This window comes from Lutra lutra, chromosome 15, assembly GCF_902655055.1.
Source record: "Lutra lutra chromosome 15, mLutLut1.2, whole genome shotgun sequence".
NCBI lineage: Eukaryota > Metazoa > Chordata > Mammalia > Carnivora > Mustelidae > Lutra > Lutra lutra.
The window spans coordinates 25926865-25951086 of record NC_062292.1 but is presented as its reverse complement, the minus strand read 5'-3'; the positions used below and the strand labels follow the sequence as shown (position 1 = coordinate 25951086).

The 24222-nt window shown below is 42.2% G+C and overlaps 1 protein-coding gene across 1 annotated transcript in view; it reads left to right on the top strand.

Moving 5' to 3' along the window:
* Nucleotides 1-24222, top strand: part of PAPPA2 (pappalysin 2) — a 302814-nt gene that overhangs the window by 16115 nt on the left and 262477 nt on the right. The window contains exon 2 of the mRNA XM_047705709.1: nucleotides 16688-17759. Coding sequence (XP_047561665.1) covers nucleotides 16688-17759 — 1072 coding nt within the window. The remainder of the gene's footprint in view (nucleotides 1-16687; nucleotides 17760-24222) is intronic.

The following is a 24222-nucleotide window of genomic DNA, read 5'->3' as shown; positions in this document are numbered from 1 at the left end:
TTTGGGGGTTTTAGTCTTTGTTGTGTTGCTGGAATTCCAAAGACCCGCTTTCCTGTTTTCGTTGAGGTGGGAGATCAGGATAGGAGGAAGAAAAACCTGCAGGCAGCTCTCTCCACTTCTGCTGAGGAAAGGGAGCCCCGACCCAAAGCTCTCCCATCACAGATACTCATTACACCTTGTTTGGGCTTTGATGGGCTGTTTACAGAATTCCACAGTCACAGGACCAGCAGGGTACATGAATGCTCAGGGAATTTCATAGTCTTTGTTCTCGAAGGTTATTAAAAATGGCTGAAATGACATCCACTCCCCCCCAAAAGAAAATCCGTGTGCCTAAAATTACTAATTAGGACATTGGTTTCTTTGTTCGGTGGGAAAAAGTTGATGTAAGGAATATTTCAACACTTCTTACACTTCGATTGTTTATTTATTTCCTTATGTGGGGGAAAAAATAATTAAACGTGCCAAAATGTACTGATGTCCTGGATGGCATTGGCACAACACCTCACAATCCTGGCTGGCAGTCACGGAAACTGGGGCTCCAGATGTGTGTACAAGCTCTTTCCTGGGTGATCCCAGTGATCTGGAGCAAGGCAGAAGGCGTGCCGGGATGGTGTCCACAGCCTATGTTCCTTGAGAGTAGCTCTGTAGGTCACTAGATGTGTGTCAGAACCTGAGGCTTGACCCTTTGGCCAAAGCTCCAAGGAAAGTAAAGGGGCCTCCTTCCCAGGGAGATTGGGGAGTGTGTCTTGTCTGCTGTCTGTGCAGTGCCCTGGGCTGGACACCACCTGCTAAAGACTGTCTCTTCGATGGTCACGGTCCTGTGGATTCCAGGAATGTGACCCCTCCCCATCCCTGAAGAAAAACCAGGGCCCCGGATGCATGTAAAGCTTCCCTCCAGACACCGGTACCCTGGAGCATGGCAGGGGGAGCCTGAGGATAGTGCCTGCCGTTCAGGGGTCTCTGGAAAGGATGCCAGTCAGCCCCAAGATGCTTGTATAATTAGAAGCCTTCCCCTCAGGCCACTCGTGATGGCTAGCTAAGATGGAGCTCCTGGGTCTGCTGCCTTTTGCTTCGTCCTAGGAGCAGTAGCTGCTTAAGGATCCTTGGTCCATTGGGACTGTGGGGACCTCTGGGACTCATGAGCATAAAGTCACTGGCCACCAAAGCCAGATGATGTGGAGGTGTTCCCTGCCAACAGCAGAAATCGGGCTACCAGACAGGGGTATGTGTTTCTGGGTGACACCAAGTATTATGCGCCCATGGGACCAGGGAACACAAGCTCCCCTGGCTGAGAGCCAGGTGATCAGCAGGCATCCCCTAGGCAGCAGCTGCTAAAATCAGGGCACCAGACATGGATAAATCTCCTTCCTGGGAGCTAATGGTGCTTGGGGTGCAGTAAGGGGACTGGGCCAAGATGGCGCCCACCAGTTTGCCTCGCTGGAACGCATTCTGGCTAGCTGAGATGTGTGGTACATCGGACGCCTGCCCCTCTGGCCAGCACTGTAATATCGCAGATGAGGCTCTTTCGCTGAAGTCTGGGTGCTGTGGTCTGCCTCTGAGCTGGGCCCTGGGCAGGTTAGTCAGAGTGGACCTGCTCTTTGTGGGTGGGCTCTCAGATCGCTCGTCTTGTCTTGTTGGGACATGGGCTCCACTGATGTTCAAAGTTGGATGTTTTGGGGGCTTGTCTCTCAAGTTTATGTCTTAAAAGTTGGGCTGCACAGTGAGGGGTGGGACACTGTATTCCTCAGACAAAACCTGAGTTCCCTCCTGGCTGTGGCTTGCAGCGCTGCTTGTGGGGTTTATGGTGAGACTGTGTCCCAGCCTCTCCTACCCGCTCGTTTGCTGGCTATGGAGTCGTCACTCAGCCAGACCTTAGGTTTTCTAAGGAAGAAATTGTTTCACACGTAGCTGCGGAGCTCATGTGTCTGTGAGAGGAGGAGAATTCAGAATCTTTGTATGTTGCCGTCTTGGAGGTTTGTTGAGTTTTACCTCAAGCAGTTTTATTTTTTAAAAATTTTATTTCTCTATTTACTCATTTATTTTTCATTAGATATAAGTATCTTTCTCAGATATAATTGATGAGAAATTGATGAGATATAAATGATGACTTACATTCATTATAGAGTGATGACTGCAGCAAATTTAGTTGACTTCCATCACCTCATATAGATATAAAAAAAAGAAAAAGGGAAAAAAGAATTTTTTTCCCTCATGATGAGAATTTTTAAGATCTACTGTCTTAGCTATTTTCAAATATGCCATACAGTCGTGTAAACTATCATCATCCTGTTGTGCTTGACTTTCTAGGACTTATTCAACTTCTAACTGGGGTTTATACCTTTTGACCCCCTTCATCCAATTGGCCCACCATGGCCCAAATGTTTTTTTTTTTTTTTGAAGGCAGAGTAGTATTATATTGTTTGGTTGGTCTGTACTGTTTTTCTGTTAAAAATAATACCATTGGGGAGGTAGAATAATATACCTCTTAATTTCCTTATTGTGATTCCCAGAAATGAAATGACGCGGTTGGAGGATATGAATGTTTTTGGCAAATGGTTGCTACATTGTTCTCCAGAATGGTTTACCAGTTTTCTCTCAGCCCAGCAGTGCACTTTCTCCTCTTGCTTGCTTTTCTATCGTATCACCGATTTTAGAGACTATCATTGTTATCTTTACTAACCTGAGGGACAAGAATTTCTGTTTTGTTTTAATTTGCATGTCTTTGAGGCTGAACATTGAAAATTCTCATTTCTTCTTTTTTGAGTTTCCTACTCATGTCTTTACACCCCCCCCCATGCCTCTGTCTCTTATTGTCACCTAATGACACCTCTGTCTCTTATTGTCACCTAATGTTATTTTTTAAAAGATTTTATTTATTTATTTGACAGACAGAGATCACAAGTAGGCAGAGAGGCAGGCAGAGAGAGGGAGAGGGAAGCAGGCTCCCTGCTGAGCAGGGAGCTCGATCCCAAGACCCTGGGATCATGACCCGAGCCAAAGGCAGAGGCTTTAATCCACTGAGCCACCCAGGTGCCCCGTTGTCACCTAATATTATTGTGCAGGTGGTATGTGAGCAGAGGAAAGTGACACGCATGGTCACGAGGCAGACTTGTGTCGGTCACGAGGTTCCCGCTTGTGTCTGTGTGTGCGCGAGTGTGCGTGCATGCGCGTGTGGTATGTCTGCAGGAAATGGTGGAATAACGGTGGGAGTGCAGGAGATTTATGTATTTAAGTCACTAGTGGAACTCCGTCCCCCACCGCCTGCCAGCAGATGCCCATTCTCAAAGACCCAGATCTTGATCTGCTCTCGTTTAGAGGCCCGATACTCAGAGTATGATCTGAAGGCCAGCAGCATGGGCTTCACCTGGAAGCTTGCTGGAGACGCAGAATTCCAGGTGCCACCTGAATCCTACTGACTCAAGAGTCTGTATTTATTCAGGGCTCTGGGGTGTTCTTACCCACAGTAGAATCTGAACAGATCTGGACTCGAGTTGGCCTTTTAGGAGGTCTGTGGGTACTTTCAGCCTGAACTCTGGGCGGACACTACTGATGAAAGGTCAAAGCTGGTGGTGTTTGGATTTAGCTCCTGCATCTCCCACCCCTCCATCAGGAACAAAAATAACTCTAAAAGTAGCTACCATGTATTGACGGTTTGCATCAGGAACCTTGCTAACTACTTTCTGTGGTTGTCCTGTACGAGCCATAGATTCTGAGGTTGTAAATGCCTTTGGATTCTTGTCTCCGACCACCTCATTGTTTTCCTGTTCTCTCCTCTCTCTGCCAAGCTGCCACATTGTCCCTTACCCCAGCCTGAGTGGCTTCTGGAGAGCTGGGGAAGTCCCCCATCCCGGTTTTGATCATCTTTGAGCACAGTGAGAGCGTGACTAAAGGGAATAGTGGACTAGGAGGAGAGCTTGAAAAATTTGCTGGGAAGATGTGAGTGAAACATTCCCAGGAGGACTTTCCCATTCTGTGCTCTGATTTATAAAAGCTTGGACTCCTAGATAAAAAGCTGAGCCTAATCCTGTCTGGAAGGAAAGTTATCTGTAGCAGCTGAAAAGCACCTCTTTTCACTTTCTCCTCTTCCTGCTGACATGGCCCCGCTGTCTGCCCGTTTGTGTGGTCTTTGACGGATGGCCTATCTCCTCCTTCTCCCTGGTCCTTTCAGTTCCCCTCAGGGCCTCTCTGGGGGGCAGGGTGTTGGGTAAGTAATTCTGCAGAAGGCAGTAGATAGATCTGTGTGTGTGGGGAGGGCACGGGCATAACATCCTGAGAAAAGACCTTGCCTTGTATCAGGTTGATTTATGGTCATGACCTAACCTGGCTCTGTTTTTTGCTCATTTTTCTCATAAAAACAAGCTTGCACCATCCAGCATGTTTTTTTAGTTACCAGAGCTGATGACACTGTGCATGACTCCTCTGTTTTTTTAAGCAGAACCTTACCTTCCTAGAAGCTGATGGGCCTTCTTGGAGAAGCAGGACTCTCACTCCTGACTTTGGTTCTCTCAGAAGTGCAGAAAGGACTCTGCCATGGGGCTTTCCTGGAAGTGAGGTTCTAAAGTCACCTCAGTGCCAAAGGCAGTATTTCTGTCTGGACCTTATCTTTATTTTCTACCACCTTGGCTTATGTTGTAGTTAAAGGGTCTCTTCCCTGGGGATCTGCCATGGACGGGGCTCTCTCCACAATGGGGCTTTGCCCAAGAAAAACTCTCAGTAGGTTTTACCACATGTGCTATAATCCAGCTATGTAGGACCTAGGAGGAAACAGCTTTTTGTGTGAGGGCTGGGGGCAAGCACGTCTATCTTTATGGGAAGGTCTAAGCACTCATGATGACACAGTGCACAGAATGCTTGGTCGCCCCTACATCATTCCTCGAGGCTAGATGCAACTGCAGGGCTCTTGGGCAGCACCACCTTGCCCCCCCTTCCCCCCGCCTCCCTGGAGTGGTGGGGAATGTTTCTCCTCTGAGTCAAGACTCACAACTCAGTTTGACTCTGGAAGAGAGTTGGTGCAGTGCAGGAACCAAAACCCATTCCTGTCTTGACCCAGTGGGAAATGCACAGGTGTCTGAAACAGCCTTTTGTCCTCATGCCGTTCTTATATTGCTTGACAGGATAAGGAAAGTCACAGCAGTACCATGAGGCTCAGCAAGGAGCGCTCTGATGGGTGCAGTCAAGGAAGGCTTCCCAGACAAGAGGGACCTGTGGCTGACTTCTGAGGAACAGGCACATGAAAGGCATTTCAGTCAAAGGGAGTGAGATGACATTCTCAATGGGGCTAGAATGTTGATGTTGATGTTGATTGGAGAGCAGGATGTGATTGGGGAGGTGTAAGAGAGTGAATCGCTGTGCATCCTTCTCAGCATTGGGCCATCATAGCTGCTCAGACAGGACAGGGATATGTGTGTATGTGTATGGAAATGTAATATATATATTGGAATATATATATACATACACACACACATATATATATGTAAATGGAAAAGTAATATATATATATTTTCCATTTTTTTCAACTTTTCCATTTATTTCAAAACTCTAAAATAAATTCACACACTGTTCCTGAAACACAGATACCCCTCTGTTTTAAGGGAAAGGGTATGAGATGCTCCTTTTCCCCTGTCTTCATTAACCATAAAATAAGAATGACAAAGACTGGTTGATTCCTGACCATTTTCAGAAGATTCATTTTTTTTTCTCACTTTATATTGACTTTCATAACTCCTGGAGTGGATGATACTTGCCTCATAATTATGATGCCAGGAGTTCTGGTGAAACATAACTCTCTCTATCTGGTCTCTTGGTCAGGGACTCCCTTCTGTCAAAACCAATGGAAAGAAGATCCCAGAAGGGGAGAGGGAAGATTTCTGGTAGATCCTTCTCCACCAGAGAGCACGCAAAGCAGTTTGACTGGATTTGTTGAGAGGTGGGGCAGCTCCAACCTAGACCACCCACTCCTCTGTTTTATTACATTTTCTTCTAATAGAGGGTTTCCTCCACCAGGTGCCCACCTATTGGGGAAACCAAGAAAAGAAAGTGGAGGTAGAAACCACTGGCTTGGAGGGGAATACCGATTGAGTGTTCTTGACACTGGCTTTCCTTCCAACTTCTTCAGCCTTCACTTGCTGTCCAACTTTGGGATGAGTGGTTTGTGTCCTAGCTTTCCTGAGTGGTATGTGTCACAGAAAACCCTGTGGGACCACCTGGAAATTTTACCAAATGTTTAGGAAGTCAGCCTATCCCTTGGACAACATGGACATATAAACTAGCCGGCCAGTCAGTTCTGTCCTTCAAACCATTTCTGGGGGGTGGCTGTTAGCCTCCACAGGTTTTGAAGAGTCAGATCCCAATCACCTTCAAGGAGCGGTCTGCATATTTATTTGTTAATGCCACATTCACCGGCCCGTAGTCTTCTTTCTTCAAATCAATAACTAAACACTTATTTTTTTAGTATTCCAAATATTTTATTTTTTATCTTTTAGGATTTATTTATTTGAGAGATTGAGAGAGAGAGAAAAAAAAAACACAGAGGGAGAAGGAGAAGCATACTCTCCAATGAGCAGGCAGCCTGACATGGGGCTGGGTCTTAGGACCCTGGGACCATGTCCTGAGCTGAAGATAGATGCTTAACTGACTGAGCCACCCAGGTGCCCCAGTATTCAAAATACTTTAGTGCAGTGGAAAAAGCATGAAGTTTTTGGTCAAACAGCCCTGGTTTTGGCCCTTGTGTCTGGCCCTTACTAGATGTAAGACTATGGATGACTTGCTTAACTTCTATGACCCTTAGGTTTTGGTCTGTAAATGAGGATGTTAAAAATCAACACATACGTTTGTGGCATGGTTTAATAGAGGTAGCACATGTCCAGCATCTAGAGTATAATAGACATTTAATAAAAGGTAGTTTAGGTCCCTTTATTTCTTCTTCTGATGAGCAACAGATCTCCTGAATCCAAAGAAAGAACCCAAGAAGTGGAAAGAAGCAGGATTATTTCTCTACAGAGGCCACACTAAAAAATGTGCCTAATTAAATGGTTGTCTGTAACTCTTTAGCTTTGATATTTACTACTATTAGAATGTCTCATAATTATTCAGACTGCATCCCAGTTTGAAGAAGGCTTTTCTCCTTGACAGCATTTGACTCTATTAATTCCCATGCCTTTAATAATAGAGAACTAGAAGCAAATGATTCCTGAAAACCCATACGATTATATGGCTCTGTTAAGAAACCCAGGGTCTATAAATATGAGTTTTGGAGTTAGAAACAGGAATATAATGAATAGGATATACCCCTTCAATTCACTTTCCTTTTTCTCAAAACTTAGATTATTAGACAAGGTAAGGTGTTTGAACAATTTTAAATTTAGTCAACATTGATACATAATGGAAGCCAGTTCCAAGCAAGAACTGGAAGAGGGATTCTTAAAGTCTTAAAATGACATGGTCCAAATGTTTGGCTTCAGTCCCATCACCATTTTTCAAGTTACATCATTCAATCTCATTTTCCCAACCCATGGGCTTTCATAGCTCATTTTGGTGTTGAGTGATTTCATAAATAATATTGATGATTTGGTCCCTCTGTTCCTCTCAAGAATGTGACTTTGATGAATAAACAACAGTTATAACACTTTTGCTTTTATCACATATACATCCAAAGTTGTAAAATCTCAATGTTGCACAAGCTGAGGGTTTCACTACATATAGTGTGTTGGCTTAGGCTGCCTTGGTTTTGTCAGTCTCTACTCTGCTAGACTGAGAAGAAAGAGAAGTCTCTTAAATGGGGATTTGGAAATTTTTCTTTTAAATCAAGTCTATCTTGCTCCTACTTAATGGAGTTAAGAAAGTTGGTCTGGTGTCCGTCCTGAGAATGTGTGGATGACCTGTGCAGGTTGCACTGTGATCCCATTTTATGGTTGAAGGGGCTGAACAGCAGGTTTGTGTTGGACAAATTTTATTTAACCAGCACTGTTGGTCCCTGGGTGCTTAAAGTGGATAGCCATTTTAAGCCTCAAAATCCAAAGTGGAGGCCATATTTACCTTTTACTTTTTTTTTTTTAAGAAAGACTTAATTTTTTAAGAGAAGTTTTAGGTATACAGTAGAATTTAGAGGAAGGTACAAGATTTCCCATATATCTCCTGCCCCGTCTCACCGGAATGGTACATTTTATTTTTTACCAAGAACGAGCCTACACTGACACATGATAATTACCCAAATCCATAGTTTTCTTAGGGGTCACTCTTGGTGTTGTACATTCTTTGGGTTTGGACCAAAGCAAAATGACATATATCATTATATGCATTATAATATCATGCAGATTATTTTCATTGCCCCCCAAATCCTCTGTACTCTACCTACTCACCTCTCTCCCCTCACTCCTGGCAATCACTAATTTTTTTATCTTCTTCATAGTTTCAGAATGCTGTTTGGTTGGAACCATACCATATGTAGTCTTTTTAGATTGGCTTCTTTGACTTAGTAACATATATACTTATGTTTCCTCCATGTTTTTTCATGGCTAGGTAGCTCATTTCTTTTTAGTGCTGAATAATATCCCATTGTCTAGATGTACCACAGTTAATTTATCCATTCACCTAATCAAGGACATTTTGGTTGCTTTCAAATTTGGCAATTATGAATGAAGCTACTATGAATATCTGTGTGCAGATTCTTATGTATACTGAGTTTTCACCTCCTTTGGGTAAATATCCAGGAGTGTGATTGTTTGATCACATGGTAAGAATACATTTAGTTTTTCAAGTAACCACCAAATGGTACCATCTTGCATTCTTACCTGCAAGGTATGAGAGTTCCTGTTATTTCAAATCTTTGCTAGCATTTGGTGTTAGTGTTCAGGATTTTGGCTGTTCTAAACATGTGTAGTGGTATCTTCTTGTCTTAAGTTGCATTTCCCTGATGACATACGATGTGGAGTACCTTCTCATATGCCTTCTCATTACCATTTGTATACCTTTGATGAGTTATCTCTTATAGCCTTTGGCTCATTTTTAAAATGGTTGTTTCTTTTCTTACTCTTAAGCTTTAAGAGTTCTTTGTGTATTCTGGATTATAGTCTTTTATTAGATGTGTTTTTTGCAAGTATTTTCTCCCTGTCTGTGGCTTGTCTTCTAGTAGTCTTGACACTGTCTTTAGCAGAGCAATCGTTTTTATTTTTAATCAAGTCTAACTTATAAATTACATCTTTCATGGATTGTGTCGTGGTCTTAGAGCTAAAGATGTCATCACCAAACCCAAGGTCATCTAAATTTTTTCCAATGTTATCATCTAGGATTTTTGTAGTTTTACACCTTGCAGTTAGGTCTGTAATCCATTTTGAGTTAATTTTGGTGAATAGTGTAAGGTCTGTGCCTAGCTTTATTGTTTTGCATGTAGATGTCATTGACCCAGCACCATTTGTTGAAGAGACTATCTTTGCTCTATTGTATTGCTTTTGCTCCTGGTCAAAAATCAGTTATATCTATTTATGTGGGTCTATATCTGGGCTCTCTGTCCTGTTTCACTGATCTGTTTATCTACACTTTCACCAATACCACACCGTCTTGATTACTATATCTTTCTAGTAAGTCTAAAGTGACATTTAGGGGAGCCTGGGTGGCTCAGTGGGTTAAAGCCTCTGCCTTCAGCTCAGGTCATGATCACAGAGCCCTGGAATCAAGCCCTGCATCAGGCTCTCTGCTCTGTGGGGAGCCTGCTTCCCCCCAACCCCTCTGCCTGCCTCTCTGCCTACTTGTGATCTCAGTCAAATAAATAAATAAAATATTTTAAAAAAATAAAGGGACATTTAGTCCTCTTAAATTCTAAAGCAGCTCAGCAGCAAAGCACACACAGCCACTTTAATAGTCAGAAGGAAAAGGAGACACTTGGCAGCTTGAATCTGTTTTCTTTTTCAGTCTTTATCATGGTGGAACTGGTCAGACAAGCTTACCAGAACCAATTGTACACATCTCTTCCCAGTCCATGTTCAGTGACATCATATTGGTAACTTAAGATTGGCCATTGTAGGAATAAATGTACTACAAAAATTGGCAAATGCTACAAATCAGGACTTTTTTTTTTCTTCAGAGGACCAGTTGTTAAATATTTACAGCATAACATTGGCTTTATGCCTGATTTCTTCTTCCCTTTGATGTCTCATCATCAAACTCTTCCTTATCATAATTAATATTTGTTCATCACTTTGTATAAGTTAGGCACTGTGCCTTGATCTTTCACATATATTCTTTTATTTAATTATCCCAGCAACCTCAGGATGTAGGTCTGTGATCCCAGTTTGTGGTTGAAGGATGCGGAAGAGAAGAGCAGTGAAGGACAGATTTTATTTTACAGGTACAATGTGCAAATAAGTAAACTGAGGCCGAGAAAGGTGATATAATTTTCCCGAGGTCACATTTTTTAAGTAGCAGACTGGGGACTGAAACATCCACTGACTCATGCTTGAAACCACCATGTTCTGTGGTTTCCCCAGCAAAGAAATCTGTCCTGGACTCTGAATCATGACATTTCAGCTGTAGTGTACTGTCTGCACCTGGCCAAATACCCGACCTCTCAGACCCTCAGTATCTTCATCTGTTCAGTGAGACTGGTGGTAATTATCCTGCCTAGCTCACAGGATGGCTTTACCATTTAAATGATAGTTACACAAGATTGCTTTGGAAAGCTCAGGTACAATATAAATGGGAGATATCTTTCCATGCTAAGGAGTAAGGGAAAAAAATCTTCACAAAAAGAATACCACATCCCAGTTTAGAAGATTCAGCTGTAATGGGTATTTGATATAAGGAATTTTACAGTAAACGTTTCTGGGTGAAATGTCAGGACATTTGATCTGGGAATGTTTGAACTTACATCTTGGAGTTCCTTGGCTTTGGGTCTCCCTAAATTTTTCAGGCATTTTGACTGTGATCAAGGTAGCCCTAGTTTCATGGGTAGATTTGGGTAGCATCAAATTATTAACAAGCTAGGTCAGTGCTAGAAAGCTGGCGGTTAATAACTTTAGGGAGAATTTCTGCCATATTATCTCCATGTTTTAATAAAGGGGTTCTTTGGCTGTTCACATAGCTATTTTTGCTTCTCACTGTCAGCATATCTCATTGTAGTTACTTATTTAAGGCTTATTTTCTGGATTGTACTGAACTTCCATGATGTCAAATAGCCATTTGATCACTAGAAAACCCTAGCATAAATACTGAGACTGACAGCTAGTACTGCTTCATAAATATCTACTGTGCAAGTACGTGGGTGGACTAACTACACGGAACTCTTGTAGTGTTCCTGTATTTCTTGTGCCACAGTTGTCCATCTGCAAGCTTTGGAACGTTCCTTAATTGCAGTTGGACCAAGTGTGCAGGGCAAGGCCAGCCATGGGATGTTTCATGCTGCAGTTCCTTTGTGTGCTCTCAGGATATCAGAGGCATTTGGCAACAGTAGGAAAACCTCCAGCTATTCCCTAACTTATTCAGTCCAAGCCCCTTACTGTGTTATGCAAGACCTACTTTGACCTGTTTCCACCCGTGTTGCCTGCCATCTTGCTGTCCCCACTGTGTGGAGTGATCCATAATTCTTTTGCCTGGCCAACTCTTACTCACTCTTCAAGAGTAGGTTTGGGTCTTTTCCCCTTAGGAAATTCTCTCCAAATTATATGGGTTGAGATTAGGCTCTGTTTTCACTTACCTATGTATTCCTTGAACTTAAGTTTTGATATATGAAATCATCTCAATGTTTCCACTCACCCATGAGAGTATAACTCCTCAAGGGCAAAGACTGCTTTTTCTTCCAAAGCTGAAACTACATTTAAAAAAAATATTTTATTTATTTATTTGACACACAGAGTGAGAGAGAGAGAGAGATCACAAGTAGGCAGAGAGGCAGGCAGAGGCAGAGGGGGAAGCAGGCTTCCTGCTGAGCAGAGAGCCTGATGCAGGGCTTGATCCCAGGACCCTAGGATCATGACCTGAGCTGAAGGCAGAGGCTTAACCCACTGAGCCATCCAGGTGCCCCTGAAACTACTTTTCTATGTCTGGGATGAATGTTCAGTAAATGTGATGAACTGAAGTGACTAATTCCAAGTGAAATTTCATTTCCCTCAAGGAACAAGACAGTGTGATGAAATGTGAACCCTTTGTGGTTTAGTAGGGTGGCAGTCCTAGCGTTTATTAGGGGGACCAAGCACGATCCTCTTTCCACCAGCTAGGGTTGAAGCATGGAGCATCAGGTTATGGGTTCAGTGTTGGATTCATATCTATGTTTGAGCAGAGGATGCAATTTCAGCCTCCCTATATTGGTTTATTCCGTCTCGAGAGAGGAGAATCATAGTTTTCAATCCACAGCCTCCAGATTGGAGGAATGGATGATTATTAGTACGGACTATAGAAGATGCAGCAGGAGAGAAATATTTACTTACTTTGTTTTCAGAACATTTGAAAATCTTCACAAGGTTGAACTCAAGATTTCATGAAAGAGGTTGGTGCTGATGGTGACGATTAGAAGGGAGAGGGAGGTAAGGCACACCATACTTCAGTGCCCCAGTTTCCTCTTTTGGAATAATAGATCTTTCAATGGGAGTGGAGGATATTTATTTTCATTTTAGTGGTCTTAAATATGAGTTTTATTACTGATAATAAAAAGCCCCAATTAATATCAGTTCCTGGACAATCAATTGGTGACATTTCCTAATAGCATCATATCTGTGCACTATTCAGTGGACCTTATTTCTTTTAAGTACTTCTTATTCCATTAGTTTGCTAAATTAATGGACAAGTATGTATGATGGTTACATAGATTGTACTAAAATGCCTGATCAGATGTAATTTTTAAACAAATGGTAGGAAGCAATTTCAGATGAGCTTTCCACTTTCATGTCTGATTTAACTTACCATTGATGACAGTCTTTCTAATTCTTCTTCACTGATTGGAAAACACAATGACTCCCAAATTCTGTTTTCTGCATTTCCATCCACTGGGCAGTAGTAAAAAGAGCGATTTCTTTTGTAAATATGGCGGGTCAGCAGCTCTCAACATGGTCACAAGAACCTGTATTTGTAAAAGTTTCACTTGTCATTCTGATCCGCAGCTAGGTGATAACATTGGTGTCTTAGTTTAGGCTGCTGGAACAAATATACCATGACTCGGTGGCTTAAACAAAAGCAAGTTTTTCCTCACAGTTCTAGAGGCTGGGAAATGTAAGATGCCAGAGATCCAATGTCTGGTGAGAATCTTCTTCCTGATTTGCAGATGACCCTTTTCTTGTATCATCATGGCAGGGAGCAAGAAGAGTTGGCTCTCTTCCTCTCCTTAAAAGGACACTAATCCCCATGGTGGGGCTCCATTCTTATGACCCAATTACCTCATACAGGCTCCACCTCCAAATACATCACAATAGAAATTAAGGTTCCAGCATATGAACTTATAGGGGGATACAAATATTCAGCCCACAATAATTGGGTTAGAAAATTCTTTTTTTCTTTCTTGGAAATGAGTGCACGACAGTGCTTCAAAAACTGTTCTCTTCCTATAGATGAACAATGGTAAGACAACAAATAAAATGCAGTTGTCTAAGCACTTAGTGAGGTTTCTCCTATGCTACTTGGGACATCTTATTAAATTAGAAAACAAAGAAAAATTTCTTTGGTAATCATTTAAAAAGTGATACTTCTATCATACTTGTTATAACTCCCAACTAAAATGACCATTTATAGTTCTTCTGTCTATTAAATCCTTTCTAATATAATTACTAAAACTTAAAGATTAATCCAAACTAAACTAGTATGATAAAATTACATCTTCTCTGTATTGTCTCAAGAAGTTAAAAACATCATTTTAGACACACTATCAATAATTTTATAGCTTCCTATGAGATAAATAAGTAGAAATAATTATTTTATTGATGCTAACCAGAAATTCTAATAACAGTAAACAAAACTGTTCAAAATTGCAACTAGATGTCTGGTAGATAGCAAGCTAATTAATGTGGTAATTTATATGTGAAGCCTAATCATTTGTAATTCAAATCACATATAGACAGATCCTGACTTATACTGGTTCATCTTATGATCTTTTGAATTTATGATGGTGTGAAAGTGATACACATTCAGTAGAAACTGTACTTGGAATTCTGAATTTGGATCTTTTCTTATATGGTCCAATATTGGACCAGTATATAGTCCCAATACTCTCTTGTGATGCTGGACAGCAGTGACATAGCTGCAGTGAGTCATATGATCAAAGGAAGATAACTAATACCCTTCCAGCCATTCTGTATCCATATAGCCATTCTTTGTTTCATGTTTAGTACAGTATTTAGTAAGTTACATGAGTTACTCAACACTTTATAATAAAATAGTCTCTTGGGTGATTTTGCACAACTGTACGCTACTGTAGGTGTTCGGAGACATGTAAGGTAGGCTAAGCTAACCTGCATTGTTCAGTAGGCTAGCTATATTCAATACATTTTCAACTTATGATAGGTTAGTCAAGATGTAACCCCATTGTAAGCCAAGAAAGATCTGTACATACACATATTTATATGCAACAAATATAAAATAGTTTCCCCAATTCTTCCTTTTAAAAACTAGCGGATATTTACTACTTGGGAGCTGAGTAACTTCATGGTCCTGGTATTAAATATTGTAGCACATTTGCTCATAGGTCAGCAGATGGATATAATTAAGACTAAATGTACTTATCCCAAAATAAGATAACCAAATTGAAACTCTGAACCAGGGAACTGACTATTCATCTTTAGATTTGTCTTCCCTTTTGAAAGTCTACTCTGTACAAGAATTTGTTAAAGCGGGAGTACTTATGCTCCTTTACCAGACAGACCTCAGTGTAAAAACAACCACCGCACCCCGCCCCCACCTAAACAAATAAAACTGGAACATCACAATTGCATTATACCTAGTCCTCACCAATACTTCAAATTCTGACTGCTAGAGTTGCTTTTGTTAAAAAATTGTTTTTTTTTAATATTTTATTGATTTATTTGACAGAGAGAAAGAGAGCACAAGCTGGGGGAGTGACAGGCAGAGGGGGAAGCAGACTCCCCACTGAGCAGAGATCCCAACATGGGTCTCGATCCCAGGAACCTGGGATCATGACCTGAGCCAAAGGTAGCTACTTAACCAACTGAGCCACCCAGGTGCCCCTGTTTTATTATTATTATTTTTTAATCACAGTTTACTGATCTATGCTAGAGGCAGAAGAAAAAATACTCTGTCATTTATGAAAAAGTAGCGACTTTTAAAATACTTGACTGCAATCACAACAGGAAACCTCATGGCTTTTAAGTCCGTATTCTCCATAGAGAACTACTGTTTGAGTGGATTATGTAGGAACTCAGGGGCATAAATACAATTCTTATGTTACAGGCTGGGGGATAACGACTTTTGGTGTTAGGCCCAGATATGTAATTCAGAAGTAGCAGAATTCTCCATCATTTATTCACTATTTAAAGCAGTGCTGGGGCATATGGGTGGCTCAGTGGGTTAAGCCTCTGCCTTCGGCTCAGGTCATGATCTCAAGGTCCTTGGATCGAGCCCTGCATCGGGGTCTCTGCTCAGCAGGAAGCCTATTTCCCTCTCCACGTCCCACTTGCCTCTCTGCCTACTTGTGATCTCTGTCTGTCAAATAAATTAAAAAAAATTTTTTTTTTTAAAGCAGTGTTTACTAAGCATTTCCAGTGTGAATGTAGTGCCTCTATGTAACTTACAAGGAAAATCTGCTCCTGCGACTACCTATATACTATTAGAAGAGGTGTTGGAGGGGATGGTGGGTTCATAACTACAGGTGGGTTTCTGGGAACATTTGAGGCATCCAAATCGCCTTTGGGATTCCTATTTTATCTGTGGTTGTGTTATATCTGACTCCTTTTTCCTGCTGGCAACATGTTAATGGTCTAGCTATCTACAAGTAGACCCCCTTTGTTTATTCAGTTGGACATAATAGTCTTGTGCCCACTGAGTAAGATGGTAAAGCAGTGTGAGTTGGTAGAGTCTCACCTTTGTACTGTGGTGGGCATCATTGATAGAACCACTATTCTTCTAACTGACTTGACTATTTTTTCTTATAGGGTGATGGGGCAGTACCATTTTGCTTACTCTGGGGAACAGCTGTTTGCTGTAGACGGGCATCCTTGCACTAGAGGAAATGGTGGGCTGAGAATGGTATCTGTTACAGTCTTCTCTGAGGGACTTGTCTATTGACCAACTCCTTGTTTTCCCCAACGAGAATCATTATTTCAATATTCAAATGAAGAAAAAGGACCTTTTGAGGGAATAGGAGATTATTGTCTTTTCTAAAAACCGTGATTGCCCCCATGGCTTCTGAGGAAGGGAGGAAGACATAGACTCAGCGTGAGGAACTTCTGTGACAAACTTCAGAAGATGGTTGTCACTTGCTTTAGATATCCCCTTTATAGCTTTCATTTTGATTATCAAAAAATACCAGAATGAGTTAGATTGGATGGAATCTCAAATCAGATTCCTTTTGGGCATAGATGTTGCCAGAATGGGCTGATCTGGGGTACCAAAGAAGTATATCTGGTGGGGAATCTGTATCACTTATTTTTTCTCCACTGAAAACCTACATTCTTGCTATTTATATGGGTTTTCTTCTCCCTTTCTCCATCCCTTTTATATCTGGTATTTCTCCCCTCGATTCTTCCTTCTTTCCCAGGTGTGTTTGATAACTGCTCCCACACTGTCAATGACAAGGGCTGGGCCCTAGGGATCCGCTCAGGGAAGGACATGGGAAGGCGAGACGCTCGTTTCTTCTTCTCCCTTCGCACCGACCGTGTGAAGAAAGCCACCATTGTGACTGGCCATAGTCGCTACCAACCAGGCACATGGACACACGTGGCAGCCACTTATGATGGACAGCGTATGGCCCTGTATGTGGATGGCACTCGGGTGGCTAGTAGTCCAGAGCAGTCTGGTCCCCTGAACAGTCCCTTCATGGCGTCTTGTCGTTCTTTGCTTCTGGGGGGGGATAGTTCTGAGCATGGCCACTATTTTCGTGGACACCTGGGTACACTGGTCTTCTGGTCGACCGCCCTCCCACAAAGCCACCTCCAACATAGTCCTCAGCATCCAACGGGAGTGGAGGAACTGACCACCCTGATCCTGACTGCCAGTTTTGAGCCCTTGGAAGAACAGTGGGCCCCCTTTAGGGATGGGGAGTACCCACAGCGTGAGGTTCTGCAGGGCTTTGAGCCTCAGCCTGAGATTCTGTCACCTTTGCAGCCCCCGCTCTGTGGGCGGACGGTTTGTGACAATGTGGAGCTGATCTCCCACTACAATGGGCACCAGCCCCTCCAGGGAGAGAAGGCAATCCGCTACCAGGTGGTGAACATCTGTGATGATGAGGGCCTGAACCCCATCGTGAGCGAGGAGCAGATCCGCCGGCAGCACAAGGCACTGAGTGACGCCTTCAGCCGCTACAACATTACTTGGCAGCTGAGTGTCCACCAGGTCCACAACTCCACCCTGCGCCACCGGGTTGTGCTCGTGAACTGTGAGCCCAGCAAAATCGGCAATGACCACTGTGACCCTGAGTGTGAGCACCCGCTCACGGGCTACGACGGGGGCGACTGCCGCCTGCACGGCCGGTGCTACTCCTGGAACCGCAGGGATGGGCTCTGCCACGTGGAGTGCAACAACATGCTGAACGACTTTGACGATGGGGACTGCTGCGACCCCGAGGTGGCTGATGTGCACAAGACCTGCTTCGACCCCGACTCACCCAGGAGGTAAGGGACTGGGGCTTGGGGTGTCCTACCTACAGGATGCATTTCTCACATCATTTGATGCTCTTGGTTTCTGGAGAGAAAAGAGGGTTCACATAGAGGGTTCACACAGCCCCCAAATAAAACATTTATCCTTCCCACCATACATTATTGAGCCTTTGTGAAGTCCTAGGTGTTAAATATTTAGGGACACAGGGATGGCAAAGACAAGGGACAGACCTCCCAGAACTCATTTTTTGTGGAGCAAACATGGTATGATGTGCACTTGAAGACATAGGCCCCAGGGGCTTGAGGCACAGGAGAGCCACACAGCTTAGTCCACCAGAGGAAGCCAGTGACTCTGCAGAGAGCAAATGAGGTAAACACTGGCAGAAGCCAGTCAGCACCAATTGTCCTTCCTATAGTCAGAGTTTCCCAGCAAAGTTACACAAATCCGTGAGGAGGCCTCATGTGCGCTTGGTCTCTGGTGAATTTTGGGCAGTTCAGCAACTTCAGGAACATAAGGCATTCTACAGCTAATCCCCTGTCTCCTTAAGGTGACCACAGTCTTCCTCTTTGCCCCATTAGATTCCATTCCCCACAAATCATCCAGGAAGATCCTTTGTAAAAGGTAAATAAAAAATCCCTGTTACTCCCCTTCTTACTTTCATCCTCCCCACTGTCCTTAGAATCAAATCCACGTCCCCCACCTGGCTTGCAGTGTGCTGTAAGCAGACCCCTGCCTACCTCCCCACTTCTTCCACTCTCACACCCTCGCTGCACAGTCACCCTGCCTCTCTCCTGTTCAGATGAGGAGATCAGGCTTGATCTTGCCAATGGGGCTTTGCAATTGCAGTTTCATTTTCTTGGAAAACTCTTTCCCTTGATCTTCTTTTGGTGGGTTTTCTCTTGTCATTTCAATATCAACTGAAATGTCACCTCGTGAAAAGGCCTTTCCTGATTTCCCCGAATTAAGCTACTCAATCACTATTATGTCAGCTAATTTTGATACTTTGTGTAACACTCATCCTTTCTAATGTTTTCTTGTACTTTAGTTTGTCTTTCTCCTGGCAGAAATGTCATTCCATGAGATCAGGGCCCTTGTTAAGCACTACATACTTAGTGCCAGGAATAGCCCCAACATATAGTCATTTGTCTCATGTTTATTGTAACGAATTAATGAATCTGATGTGTCTTCTATTGTGAGACAGAAACCAGTAAGAGGATTTCCACTACTGTCAATGCAGGGGTTGTGGAGTGTTGGAGGAAGGTAAGAAAGAAGAGAGGTGGGTGGTAAACTTGTTAATATGTGTATGCAGGCAAGGCTTCCTCATGACATAACTGGTACCTTTGTACAGATTATAAAAAGGCTCACATCTGAGCTAAGGTGTAGTGTTGGCAGGAGGGGGGAAGACTGGATCTCAGCTCCCACCCAATACCTGGATGGCTGCCTTTATATTTGTTGGCCACAATTTGTATAGTAATTCGTGGTATCCCTGTGTGTGGGCAGTCAGTTAACGCTAATTAATAGATCGGCTTGTAGTTCAGGCATGTGATGTCAAAGACTAAGTGTAAAATTTGGAATCAGGACACAGTTGAATTTGAGAGCCCTTGCTACTTAACTATAAACTGTGCAATTCACTTTCTGAAATTCAGATGTCTTGTCTAAAAAGAGTGTGATTGCAGTAATAAATTGCATTACTTGTATCCTTGGGTTATCCTGTGAATCAGATGACATAAGGGATAGAAAAATGCTTGGTGACTGATGTGTAAAAAAAATTGTCCTAAACTAACATTATCGTCATTATTAGACCTGGCAGATGGAAAGCCATTTGTTTATATAATAATAATAGGTGGAAGTGATAGCATTCCCAGAAATATTCACATAAGAAAGATTCTGTTTGGGTTTGGGTTTTAGATTTTGATAACCTTAAGCAGAAGCCCAACCTCACTAACAACGGGGGTTGCCAGCTCTCTGGGGAGACAGGGAAATCTGGCTTCTTCTTATTTTTCTCCTTGCTGATTACAACAGCCTACTGCCATGACTGAGAGAGCAGTTGTTCCAGGTGCCCAGGCATAATTCTTCTTAGAGTGGTTCTGTATGTCTCCAAATACCCAAATATCTCCAAATACCACCCTTAACTAGGTGTTTATAACTTATTCCCTTTACTGACACAGAGTTGCCATGGCAACTTATCCCTTTCTAGCCCTAGACCCAGACATGTTTCCAACCTGCCTACCCCGACGTACAAAATTCACTTTGTGGAATAAAAACAAATTCTTTATACTTTTTTGATAGTTAAAAATATTTAAATCATAGTAATAAATGCTCATGGTTACACATATCAAGCTGTGCCAAAAGACATGAGGAAGAATGGCAGTCCCCGGCCTAACTTTTCCCATCCTTCTCCACCCGCTAGCCTTGCTCCCATATTTGATTATTTTACCTGTCTCTTTTGGCAATTACCTCCATGTCTTCAAATATTGTATTTATATTACTCGATCCATTGATTTTAAACATTATGCAGTGGGTTGCTCTTATGATGAAGAGGAGACTTTGACTTTTATAATGTTTCCTTCTTCTCTCCTCCATCTTTTCAATATAGTTATATGACCGTCTTTAGTTAAATCATTTATATATATTTACAACATCATAGCTTTGATTTTTTTTTTCCTTCAGAACAAACTATGATTCTACTATTATATTTCCTTCCTGGCACAGCTTCCCCTCCTCCCCCCACCCTACCCCTTGAGTCTCTGTTTCTTCCCTCCCTCCTTCCCTTCTTTCTTCCTTTCTTCCTTCTATCATTTTTGATATCCTCAATTGTTTTTATCTTATCAGTTCATCTATAGATTGTGTCTTTTTTTTTCATTCTCTGGAGCTCTTCCTTCTAGTTCATTCTATTTTTTCTTCCTCTTCTAATCTTTTTTCTTTGTATTTGATAGAGAGCAAGAGAGAGTGCATGTGCGTGTTTGGGGTGGGTTAAGAGGCAGGGGGAGAGGGAGAGAGAGACTCTTAAGCAGGCTCCATGCTTAGCAGGAGCCCAGTGTGGGGCTTGAGCTCAGGACCCTGAAATCATGACCTAAGTCAAAATCAAGAGTTGACACTTAACTGATTGAGCCACCCAGATGACCCTTCTCTTCCCATTTTGACCAGTATCTAGTCTACTGCACAGTTGTCATCCCAGAAATTCTGCTTTTTGGTTGGAGCCACTGTGTCCTGAACTGCATGATTATCTCTCTTTTTATTACCTTAACCTACTAGACATTTAATTTATAACCTTATTTTACCAGAAGATATCCTTGAGTAACTTTCTAAGAAAGAATGTTTTAGGTAACTTTTTCTGAAAAACATTTCTCAAAATGTTTTTGTTTTGCCTTTACACAAAATTGATAGTTTGCCATGGTGTAAAATTCTGGGTTGGAAAACATTTTCTCTCAGACTTTTTGAAAAAATTCATTAGTTGGCTGTAGCTCCTCTTTTGATAATTGTGTGTCTTTTTAGAGGTGAAAGTTTTATTTCCTTGTAAAAATTGTTTAGAATCTTATCCTTGTTACTTTAGGGATTTTATGATAATTTTTTTTAGGGTTGGCCTTTTATTTTTCCTTTGTTGAGCACTCAATTGTCCTTTTGATTTAGATACTCATGCCCTTAACTTTGGCAAACTGCCTTGAATTATTACTTTGATACTTCTTTTTTTAAATTAACATATAATGTATTATTTGTTTCAGGGGTACAGGTATGTGGTTCATCAGTCTTACACAATTCACAGCACTCTCCATAGCACATAACCTCCCCAATCTCCATCACCCAGCTACCCCATCCCTCCCACCTCCCTCCCCTCCAGCAAGCTCCTGAGGATGGACCTCCTGAACTTATTCTCTTTTTTCTCTCATATTTTTTAAAAAAGATTTTACTTATTTATTTGACAGAGATCACAAGTAGGCAGAGAGGCAGGCAGAGAGAGAGAGAGAGAGAGATTGGAGGAAGCAGGCTCCCTGCTGAGTGGAGAGCCCGATGCAGGACTCAATCCCAGGACCCTGGAATCATGACCTGAGCCAAAGGCAGAGGCTTTAACCCACTGAGCCACCCAGGTGCCCTCTTTCATATGTTTTATCTCTCCTTCCTTCCTTCCTTCCTTCCTTCCTTCCTTCCTTCCTTCCTTTCTTTTATTTCCTTGAGTTTATCTTCCAACTCTTCTACTGAATTTTTAATTTTAACAATCATATTTTTACGACCTTCTTTCTTTGGACTTTCTATATTAATCTATTTTTATTTTAAGGATATAAAATTCTTTGAGGCTAAAAATAAGATATATTCTGATTTCCCCCACCCTGTGCATGATATCTGACTCATCTGCAGTCGACTTTTATTTTTCCTTCCCCCTGTCCCTGCCCTTTCTATCTGTCTTTCATGCGGGTGGATTTCCTGAAATATCTAGCACTTGTTCACAATAGGAAACATGCTTTTGGATCTCTACTTATCATGATCTAAAAAAGGATAATTAACTCTGAATATCTTCTTTTGGAGGAAGAAATCTGCATAGTGGAGAGGAGAACTTTTCTGTTTTCCAACTCCCTTATATTTATTTCATATATAGACTTTTTCCCTTCTATCCTCTGCCTTGTATTCCTTATGCTATTTTTTTAAAAATTTTATTTATTTATTTGAGAGAGCATGAGAGAGGAGAAGGTCAGAGGGAGAAGCAGACTCCCCAAGGAGCTGGGAGCCTGATGTGGGACTCGATCCTGGAAGTCCGGGATCATGACCTGAGCCTAAGGCAGTCGCTCAACCAACTGAGCCACCCAGGCGCCCTCCTTATGCTATTTTTTATTAAAAATATTGAATGTTTTTCACAACTCTTATTGGCAAGAACCATATTTTGAAAAACGATTATTGATGTGCTGGACACAGTGAGCTAAGCAGAGGGACAAATATAAAGAATATATAAAGAGCAGGTGCTAACAACTTAGTAGAGGGTTTTAGTAATTTTGTCAGAATTCCCTGGATTTATTTTATCAAAATTAAATCCAGGCCAATGCACTGAAAGCAGAATATGGAAGCAGACTGCTTTTCTGGGCTATGGCTTGGGTTGTTTGGAAGGACTATGGATTCATAGAGACATAGATCTCTGGATATCTATAAGAGTGTGTGACTTGGTTGAGCTAGTAGTTGTCTTTACTATTCATATATAGTGTTCTGTTATTACAGTTAGATCACAGAGCTCAAGCTCATAATTCCATTATACTGTGACTCTGAAGGAATCCAACTTTAACAAATGCCATGCTAGACAGTTTTTGAGCAAACAGAGTGCCACAAACAGAGTCTTCTCAGGACCTTATAGGTTAGTGGGGGATGGTTGGGAAATGGAGGACACACCTACAGATAGATTACTAACATGCAAGTGCAATGATCATCATATGAAAAATCCTCCTCATTTTTCAAACCCCACTCAATATTTCCCCACCCTCAGCAAGAAATCTAGCCCAAATTCCCTCCCCTAAAGGCTCTGAGAGGAGCAGAGAGCCTGAGGATTCCAATATCAAACATCTGTAACCCAGATGGGCTTATCAAAGGAAGAATATTTATCAGACTTGGGCTGGTCAGAAGGAGATATGAATTATAGATACATTACCCAGCCAGTTGAATAGAATTATCAAATTAGAGGAACTTGGCTTATGGGTAGGGAAGGCTACATGGCCAGATGTCTCTTTGTACATAGTAGCCACCCTGGGAGAGCATCTACAAGAGCTGAAGGCAGGAAGAAGGTTGAGAGTCTGCTTAATAAAATCACAAATGTTGACCACTCCCTATGGCGTATCCTAGGAAGCCAAGCCAAGGGAATCTCCATGCCTTAAGGGACATTCAGCTTCCCTGACCTTTGCATATTTCAGCTTTTTTGGGCCATGACTTGTTTCTGTTATTTTTCTCTCTAAAATTATGTCTCAGAGGTGAAGAAGGGCTCTTGCTTCCGAACCTACTTCTTATCCTTTGTTTTTTCGCTCCTTTTCACATCAGTGTTGAGCTTAGTGTCCAATTAAATTAGGAACAGTGTGCTTGCTTCTCCATTTTGGATTCTGTATGTCAGATCTCATAGTATTATTATCATCAGGAGAAAAATCACCAAATAAAAACAAATAGCTGAGCATAGGTTAAGGAAGTAATCTATCGTCTCGTGTCAGATCATGCTGTGAAGCAGATAATGGGATGCTTGCACATTTGTTTTTTGAAGCCTCTGGTAGGCTAAGGTCTCTGGGTGTTGGTGACTCACTTTCTCTTTTCTGCCAAATTCCCTGAGTTTTGTACTGGGGAGTTTGAGAGCAGAAGGACTGCTTGACATGGCAGTGCTAGGACATGGCCCACTTGGCTCTAGAAGGATCCTCCAGAGAGTGAGCTGGGAGGTGCCCTGCAGGGGCATATCTGAGAGTGGTGTCTGTACTTGCACAGCGCAGGATTTGTATCCAGGGGCTGGAGGGCTGATGCACG